Source organism: Centroberyx affinis, unplaced genomic scaffold (genome assembly GCF_046629955.1).
Source record: "Centroberyx affinis isolate AG114_WGS23_722 - 3 ecotype Tasmania unplaced genomic scaffold, CSIRO-AGI_Caff_v1 ptg000100l_1, whole genome shotgun sequence".
Taxonomy (NCBI): domain Eukaryota; kingdom Metazoa; phylum Chordata; class Actinopteri; order Beryciformes; family Berycidae; genus Centroberyx; species Centroberyx affinis.
The window spans coordinates 202,750-212,500 of record NW_027278802.1 but is presented as its reverse complement, the minus strand read 5'-3'; the positions used below and the strand labels follow the sequence as shown (position 1 = coordinate 212,500).

At 42.9% G+C, this 9,751-nt stretch overlaps 1 protein-coding gene across 1 annotated transcript in view; it reads left to right on the top strand.

Moving 5' to 3' along the window:
* The window catches only part of iqce (IQ motif containing E), a 13,682-nt gene extending 4,028 nt beyond the window's left edge, over nt 1-9,654 (top strand). Inside the window, exons 12-21 of the mRNA XM_071523222.1 lie at nt 277-428; nt 1,407-1,462; nt 1,575-1,813; nt 2,206-2,313; nt 4,120-4,435; nt 4,566-4,652; nt 5,282-5,409; nt 5,582-5,670; nt 7,781-7,879; nt 8,259-9,654. Of these exons, the coding sequence (XP_071379323.1) occupies nt 277-428; nt 1,407-1,462; nt 1,575-1,813; nt 2,206-2,313; nt 4,120-4,435; nt 4,566-4,652; nt 5,282-5,409; nt 5,582-5,670; nt 7,781-7,879; nt 8,259-8,383 (1,399 nt within the window). The 3' untranslated portion in view covers nt 8,384-9,654. The remainder of the gene's footprint in view (nt 1-276; nt 429-1,406; nt 1,463-1,574; nt 1,814-2,205; nt 2,314-4,119; nt 4,436-4,565; nt 4,653-5,281; nt 5,410-5,581; nt 5,671-7,780; nt 7,880-8,258) is intronic.
* Nucleotides 9,655-9,751: the final 97 nt, after the last annotated feature.

The window sequence follows — 9,751 nt, the reverse complement described above, 5'->3', positions numbered from 1 at the left end:
CAACATGATGAACAAAAAACAATCAGCCTTAAAGAGTCCTTGTACCTGTTTTCCTTGGCAGTGGGAGACTGAACTGCTGGCCAGAGAGTAGAAACTTAGTAAGAGAAGGACAATCAGAGATAATGGTTGACCTGGCGAAAAGACAAGGGTGCTGCAAATTTTTGTGATGAGTGTTAAAAATCCTCTCTTATCATCCCTGTCTTTCTCTTGAACTCTTCTCCCCCTGTTTCCTCTCCTCCCTCCCTCTCTTTCTGCCTCCCACCTCTGTGTCTGCAGTAGTCGAGCGGAGAGTAAAGGCTCCCAGCGGCAGCAGAAGGCTCTGAGTTCCACGGTTCTGCGTCTGTCGGAGAACCTGAAGCAGCTTCAGCAGGAGAACACGGCACTGAGAGAGGAACTCAACACTGACAGTCCTGCTGGAGGAATCAAAGGTCCACACACACGCATATGCACACAGTAACACACGCACATGTGACACACGATGTGCATATGCGCTCCACCATCAAGTCAGCTTTCTGTATAGGGTTGAGAACCGGTTCCGATGTTTCTAGAACCGACCAGATTGAAACACGTTTGCCTCATCGAGCCCCGTTATTGATTTCCACTTTTTCTTTTCCTGCATATTTTCAAAAATGCACACGTTTTTACTTTGCTATTGAATTATTTCAGTCTACTTTCTTCCCTCTTACGATGTACATGAGAAGTTGTGCTGCAGAGAACTCAACTGAACACACTCTGCTCTGCCAAGATCACTACATCACGTCACAGCCTCATTCGCACACACAGTGTACACTTGTGCGATGTGTGTATAGTTTTGTAATGTGTGAACCATTTCGGAGGCTGGAGTCGTATCGTGGAATTTGAAAAATTCGCTCTGGGGTAAGTCATTGAATATCAAGGAATTTTTCACATGGGTCACCTTAGAGGAATATACTAGAATGTATTTTACAATTTGTTTCACACATTCATTGCATTAGATAGTGGTTTTCAGCTGGTGTTGTCTGCAGCAAACCCAACTGTTGTGGAAACCAGACTGTTTACTCCCTTTCAGAGCTGAAAAAACAACATTAACAAACCAGGAAGGAATAATAAGACAATATGTATTAACAGTTAAGAATTTAGCACTATTAAGTAGCAAAATTTAAATTAATTCAGTTACAGATTAGTGTTTTTGAGGTGCTATAAAGGTCTACAGAAGTAACAGAAGTAAATGTAAAGTAAAAAGTAACAGAAATAAATAGTTAAGAAGAAATTGTTAAGGAATCAACATAAAATCTAATCAATTCCCAACTCTAGACCTATGAACGTTACAACCTTGCTGTATTGTATTGCATACTGTCATGCTGATGTGTGTTTATGTGTGTCCGTGTGTGTGTGTGTTTTCTTGCTTGAATGTGTATGTCCTGCAGGTTATAGAGAGTGGAGTAAACAGAGACTGGTGAGAAGACTTTTGGAAGTGGAGAAGGTGAGTGAAATGCAAATCAACAGTTCAAACACATACTAGCGCCGTCTGTGTGAGACTTTCTGATTCCAGATAGCAGCTTTGTCACAGACAGACCCCTCTCTCCTCCTCTCAGAGGCTGGAGGACAGCAGAAGACACGCCCAGTCGGCAAAGAGCAGCGGCCGATTGGACCGGGAGGTTCAGACCACGCCCACTGAAACTCTGGTTACACAGGGGGTTACCATGGCAACAGAGGCAGTGGTCTCTGTGGGAACGACCGCTGAGGGAGGGGAGGACGTTTCAGCTCTGAGAGGCCATGCCAGCCAGTTGGAGACGGAGAGGGCGGAGCTTCAAGAGATGCTGACAAGTAAAGAGTAAGTGAGCAGCAACAAAGCGCAGTGTAAACCAGCGTAAATACATTTTTTTTTAAATTTGGGAAATAGAGTATACTTACCTTTTCAAGCCAATATAGATATTTATGATCTAAAGTCATAGTATACACCATAGGAAGAAAATGGATTAGTATCAGTTTCCAGAGAATAGGATCTTTTCAAGAAAACAAAAATCAATTAACACTCACAGAAAAACATATAGATATGTATATATAGTTATTATTATATTTTGTTTATATTGTGGTTGTTTGCCTTGATATCCCAGTGGAGCTGTACCTTATTACTACATTACGACAGTAGCTATGGCTACAAGGCCATGAAATTAGATTTGTCTTTATACTTAGAGAAAATCTGTCTTGTGTTTGTGTTTTCAGTGACGAGTTGAGACAGCTGAGGGCAGAAAGAGAAGAAATGGAGAACGAGACAGAACGATGGAAGGCTGAACAGACAAATGAGCGTGAGAAAGAGAGGCAGGAACATAAGTATGTTTTACTTATGATGTATAACTGATGTGATTTAGTGATCTGTCGTTTGATGTAACATGCTGTACTGTGAGAGAACATATAAAAATGTATAATATAAATATCTACTACTCATGAGCTTTTAATTATGAGGTTCTACTTGAGTTATCCACATATCCATGATTTTTGAATGTTACTTTATGAACCCTTCAGGATTAAATATAGACAAAGATATGAAAGTACATAACTACACATACACAAAACTCTGAAACTACAGGCTTTCATTACCATATCTGATTTTAAAGCTCAAATTACGGACATTTTAAAGAATGAGATGGGAGAATGTCGATGCTTCACTGTATAATGTGGTGTTATACTTATATTCATTAATTTGACCTTCTCTCCCCAGCAACCCCCCGGAAAGCCTCACCTTCCCTCCTATTTCTTACCCTACCTTTTTTACCCTACCCTCCAATCTCCCCCCAATCCCATTCAATCTTGTCCGCTCAAACTCAAATTTATCCCCTTGCGCTACTTTGCCTTTTATTTTCTCGTCTGTGTTTGTGTCTTGTATGTTTGTTTTTTAAATGCAGCCATTTTGGCCAGGTCTTGCTCGAAAAAGAGATCATTGATCTCAAGTGACTACCTGGTAAAATAAAGGTTACCAGTTTTGCCAGCTGGTATGTCAAATCTTTAATGCTCAATATCTCAGAGCCCAGATCCCAGATAGAACCTTATAATCCCAAGATCACATACTGTTATCATACTATAGAGCAAGGAATCTCTGTCTGTATGTGTGTCCTTCGCATATCTCGAGAACTGTTCGTCTGATCTACTTCACACTTGGCGGGTGTATTGCTAGGGACCCAAGGACATGCAGTGTCGAGTGTGAAGTTGTTTGGATGAGCGGTTCTCGAGAAAGCTGCAAGCAGCAATACCGGAGGCCAAGCAATCGGCCCGTTTCGAACAGGCATGTTTTGAACGGGCACTGCACTAGTTATATATGATTACTATTGGAATACTTTATTCTGTTGATATTAGGATCACCAACTATTGATTAATTTACGTGAGAAACGTGGGGAAATCTCTGCTTGGCCCAGTTGTATCTATAGATCACAGCTGATACAACTGTTTGTTTATCATATAGAGGCTTTGCAGTTGTGTCACGAATCTCCTAGCAACCACAGCTGGCGCCATCATGGAGATCAGGTGGAGAATTGGCTGTGTGCAAATATTGGCTTAATATATAATGGGCAAGAACCGGGCAAGAAAAAGAGATACCTGAAAAATATGTTGTGGTGTGGCTGTAGGTCAGTTTGGTAATATTACAAGTAAAAGTGAATAGTCTGATAAGATTTAGTTTACTGTGACACACTGTGTCTTCAGCACTCACCTCTACTCCACACTATGAGTTATAAAGAGACAGCTCAGCTAAGCTAAACGAACTGTTGGTTTTTGGCTTTGTTAGCTAACCAACTAGCCAGCAGGCTAATTTAGCAAAGCCACTGATGTTACTGTTAACATGTGATTGCTAGCCACTACTAGACTTCTGCTGGATTTGTTAGCAAATGTGTTTATGAGACATCGATGGTTAACTGACCAGATAATGATTTGCTAGTTAACAAGCTGACATTAACTAAACACAAAATGGAACAGCTCCTAGTCAAAAACAGCACAGAGATTACTATGTCAATTGAGTGCTGTTGAAACAAAGCTATTCACAGTCACTGTTGCCCAAGTGCTGAGGACCTCCAATATTGCTGGTAGTGGGTGTGTGTGTTTGTTTGTGTGTGTTCATGTGTACATGCATGTGTGTGTGTTTCTCAGACAGGAGCTGGAGCAGTTGTGGGTGAGGATCCGAACCCTGGAGGAGGACAGAAGCAAACCTGCTGGAGCTGAGCTCTCCTCCTCCTCTCCCACAACACCAGAGACGCATGATGACACCCAGGGCAGAGAAGGGCTGGAGGAGGGAGAAGAGAGGCAGACTGAAGGCAAAGAGAAGCAAGGGGAATCAAAGGAAGAACAAGGACAGCAAATTTTGGGTACAGAGGTAGAGAAGAGAAGGAACGAGGACAGATGGAAGAGAAAGAGAGAGAAAGCAGCTAGGACCATCCAGACAAATTGGAGGGAACACAGAAATAGGGTATGTAACACAACAACCATATATGTGTGATCTGTGAGAGGAATATTATGTAACATATTGTTGTTTATGCACTGATTAGTTTTGCCCAGATCTCTCTTTTCATCTCCATCTCTCCACATTCTGCCTTCAGGACGTTGTGATGGTGCAGTCAGCATTAAGAGGACATCTCCTCAGGGAGACGCAGCTCAAGGACCTGCAGAAAGACACACAGAATAAGGTTGAACCCACACATAACCCCCCCCCCCCCCCCCCCCCCCCCCCCCCCCCCCCCACACACACACACACACACACACACACACACACACACACACACACACACACACACACAGATACTATAGATTATTTTCAGTGTGTACGTTTGAATTATGTTACACTATCAGCAGGACTAAATTCTGGATTCATTTTCTCAATACCACCCAACAGTGAGCACCAAAGTCCACACAATATTCCCTCTCTCTGTGCTATTTTGTGTATTTTTTTTAGAATGTTATACACTTCACTTCAGCTATGTTATGAAGTGTTATCAAGGGCTAAGGATTGGCACTGACTTTCCCAAGCCCTTGGGGTAGACCAAGGCATATGGAAACGTAGGCTAATCCTAAACCAGTAAATTGAGTTTATGCGGTTTTATAAGCCTTACAGACTACTACTAGAGGTCATTGTGGAAGGACTAAGAATTGCAGCTTTGTCAAATAACCACTAGGTGGCTCTGAACAGTTTTGCTATGGGTCTGTATCTCCTCACTCTGTCTCACCACATGCATGTGTTTTTCTGTCTCTGTCTCACCCACGTTCTCATATTTCTTTCTCCCTTTTGCTGTTTCACTGCCCGCCCTCCCCTTTTCAGGCCACTGTAGCAAAGAACCGCAGTGATGTTGCTTCCTCTGCAGATGGGGAGCTGGATGCGGTTGCCTTGACGATGATACAGTCTGCATTCAGGGGACACCTGGCTCGCTGTGGTCTTGCAACAAAGAGGTGACACACATGCATACACAGAAACGTAAAAACAAACAGCAACACAACAAAGATAGATATCATCATACATACAGTATAAAATTCAGCATTTATATATGTGTGTGCGTGCATGCGCGCGCGTGTGTGTGTGTGTGTGTGTGTGTGTGTGTGTATGTGTGTGTGTGTGCATTAGCTCAGAGTCCTCTGTGCCTTCTCCATTGGGAAACATACCCACACTGGCCCCGAGAAGAGCCCCTTCAACGTACACACCCAGCAGAACAGGTGAGGCTCACACACACACTTGCCATACATGCACATACTAGCACACAGATGACAGAAAGCATGCACAGAGACAAATAATTACACATGTATTCCATGAATGTATTTAATGTCTTTGTGCTGTGTATTTATTTATAGTCCTTAGAACGATTTTTGTCTTACGGTTATGTTCAACAGTTTAGTATCATTGGCATTTTGGCTAATGGCATGGGACTGCTTCACACTGTGGGTGTGGGTGAAGCATGATGTGGTGAAGACTTAAAAACAAAATACTGTCAACAAGACAGGCTGTTTAGCTTTGTTGACATGAGTAGTGGGAGTATTCCTGTTTCAGCTGTAGAACACTCTGTTGATGAACAGAAGGCCTTTGACCTATGAGCATGCGAATGATGGCACCTATGGGGCGACACTTGACTCCCCACACTGACCACCATGCTCTGACCAACAGGCGATAAGCCCCTCCTCTTGCATACGTAAGGAAACGGCTGATTGCAACCTCTAGTTTACCCCAAGGAAAAATGATGTGATCTGTCCTGCTCCACAACTTCCCCCACAGACACTGAACCAGAGTGTATTCAGATGCTGTGCACACCTCTCCACACAACTGTCCTTCGAAATGCTATCTCACAAGTCTAAATACACTATGAATGGTTGTCAAAGGCCCCACCCTTCTTCCAGCCTCTCCCATGGACATCTGATCTGACACCTGCCCATGGGAACATCTCCAAATGGATATAAACCTAACATATGCCATTTGCTGGACGCTTTTATCCCAGCACCATGAGTGCATACATTTTCAGCATGGGTGACCCTAGGGGGAACCAAACCTGACAACGATTGTGCCCTGTTGATCTTACAGAGACACAGGACCACATTTGGGGAGATTCATAGCCATGCTGTGAATCTGACCCTGGGTATCTGGTCACAACACAAGCTCTTATGGACATATTGGATAGCTTCTTTGGCCGTTGGGGCATGCTGCTTCACATTACTGTGGACAATAGGCCACAGATGTCCTTAACAGAATTTTTTTCATTCCTCAGGGACAGGGGAATTAAGCACAGCCGTACAGCCTACTATTCTTTCAGGCAAATAGCAGAGAAGACTTTTAAAGAATTGCATCTGTGCACCTTAGGCCCAGGGCTGCATCTTTCAAACAGCCCTCAACCAAACCCTGATGACTACAGGTCCAGTCAGCAGATAAATACACAGGCCTCCTCTGCATCCCTTGGAAACTTGGAAACTCCAGCGAGAGCTGGAGGGAAATAAAGCACCACATTTACAGGAAGCACACTGTCTAGAGCATCTCTTTACAGGTGTCAGAAAGGCTTTGGGCCTGTTGGCTCCAAACATGCAGTAACAAGGTATCCCCTAACTCTCAACCGTTCCAAACTGCTCGTCATTTCTACCCGGCGCATTTATCCGTAGTGCCGGATCTTGCTGGCATGTTGATTGAATTCCAGGGTGCCTGTTCATTCTGCTCTGGCCAGAGCCTCACAGCCTCCTGCAGCCTCCTATCAAAGACTGATGGGGACTGTCAGCCAGTAGTGCTGCTGCCTCACATGCCACCCCAAGATCCAGAACTGCTGCTGCCTCAGAGCGCTGCCCGGAGCTTCTGCCTGACCTCTAATCTTTCTACCCGACCCCCAATTCCCTCAGCCACCACCAGGCTCACTTCGTCCTCCCCCTGACTTTCCAATAGGGCTGCAGCTGATGGGCACAGAGGGCAGACCAGTCACGACAGTGGTTTTCCCTGCATGTTTACAAGACTTCACTGAGAGATTTTGGACAGTGCAATATTAGCTTGTGTTCCAGCTAAGAAAGGTCCTGTTTCTTGGGACATTTGGAAGGGGGCAGGGGGGGCATCATGTATAACAACAGTGTAGTGTCATTAGGGTTGTGGTTAACAACACAGGATGCTTTACAGAGTGGACGCAAGGTTATTGTGTGTGAGGTGTGAGTAAAGAGCTTTGGTTCAAGCAAGAAATGATGAGGTCTTACCATCCATTTGCATCCTGTTAAAAACACCATAGTGGCATCATGTATACATGTGTTGTCTAGGATGTGTCTGAGTTGTGCCTCACGGGTGGTTATGTGTTGTTTTGTTTGTAAGGTCCTGTATCCCTCCATAGCAATGATGAAAAGGAGGGTGAGGAAGAAGACCCTTGGCCTGGCTCGAGCACTCACTCCTCCAGGATAAAACTCACACCAGGTCAGAGAGAGAGAAGGCATATAATGTTCTGTTTGTGACTGTATTTCAAGTATGCACATGTCTGGGTTAGTCCCTGTTTCGTATGTGATGGTGTCTGTGTAGTAAAACTTAATCTGATTTGTTGAGGTTCTTCAGAGGAATTAAATGTTCTAAAGAGTGAAATACTCAATATCAGGCCAAATCTTGTTCATGATCTGAGATATGCATGCGGAAATGTGCATAGTGCAAATTGAAAAACACTTGAAATGCTATCGATTGCACATTCAATCATGTGGTCAGTTTGGATTTTTTTTAGGGTTGGATAAAGGAGGCTCTACTGTTGTAAATGCAGTAATTAAAATAATGTCCTGGTGGCTAAACACTATTATCTCTCCTGCAGCCCAAATGGAGCTCCACCACCCAGCGGACTCTGGAGGAGCTACTGCAGTCGATTCTGATGATTCTGATGACATCATTGTGTCTCCATCACGTCCTTTGAGAGCCAGAGAAGACATAATCTTATAGACTCTTTGGGATGTGTCTGTGTGTATGTGTGTGCGAGTGGGCGGGGGACTTTTGTGTCTGTGTTTCCACTTGGAGCCTATGTGTTGGAGGCTTATACAGCGATAAGTACAGAGTAATTTCTGTCTAGTTCTGTCTGCCAGTGTTATGTGTATCCTAGTAGCCAAAGGGGTTTAAGTAAGTGCATTTAAGTGCACATTATTATTCCTAGATTATTTGGGAAACTCAAGTACATCATTTGAGTTGACACATGCAAATACAACTACATATCCAGTTCACAATAGCAGGGATAAGTTCATGTTCTTATTCAACCTGAATATGATAGCTGGGATATTCCGATATTAGTCGGGATAATATAAAATGTAAACATCATATGCTGTTTGTTGTTGGTTTTTGTTGTCTGTGCAAGTGCTGTTTCTATGGTAATATGCAGAATATTCTGGTAATTAATGTGTGCAGGACCTTTTGTGATATGGAGATAAGATTGATATACACACCTCACTTTTAAAATGATCTTATTTTGGTTGTGCACTAGTGTCTGTGCATGCAGATGCATCCAGTGTCTGACTCAAGGATGCCCCAGTGTAATATCTGAATGCTTCCACCTGAGGCGGTGGGATCTGCTCCCCAAGTGGAGGGAGGCAGGACTCGCGTGTAGATGCTAGTAAGTAGTGTGAGACAAGCAAGAAACCAGTTCATACAGAACTTAACACTCCCTTTAACTGTGAGCTGTTATTGTTCATGGTTTAACATTTGAGCCAAATAGGCCCATCCAGCTTGTCTTGGTCAGTTGATTCCCAGTGATTTTTTATTTTTGTTTGCCAAAGTGCCTACTGTAAATCAAATTTGAATGAATAAAGGTATTTTGAATTGTTTCTGTTAGCCTGGCTGGCCCAAGTGAACCAAATAAATACTGACCACATCAGTGCAAATTGTTCTGGAGTTTGATATAGAATCTGATATAATTTTGAGTTATATTTTGACATGCTTCTGAATTGTAATGTGTAAATGTAATGATATAAATGCATCATGTAGGCCTAATATTGATACATTGTGAGTGATACTAAGGAATGATTGAGGGATGACTATCAACTGATGCACTAATTATCCAAACTGTGACTTAATTAAAAATCAGTTTGCTGCAATATTGAACACACAGTCACTATAGGCTACAGGGATTGTGTCTGATGCCAATAATATGCATCTATGCTATGAAATAAACAAAAACTAACCTATAGGCTAGTCAACAAAGAGAATGGACGAGTGCAGTTGTTTCCACATATGCTGTTGTTGGTTTCTGATTTTTTCCTCTTAATAAAATGCTGTTTTTTAATCAGATAAAAAAAACTCATCTATTTTTGTAAGCAAAAT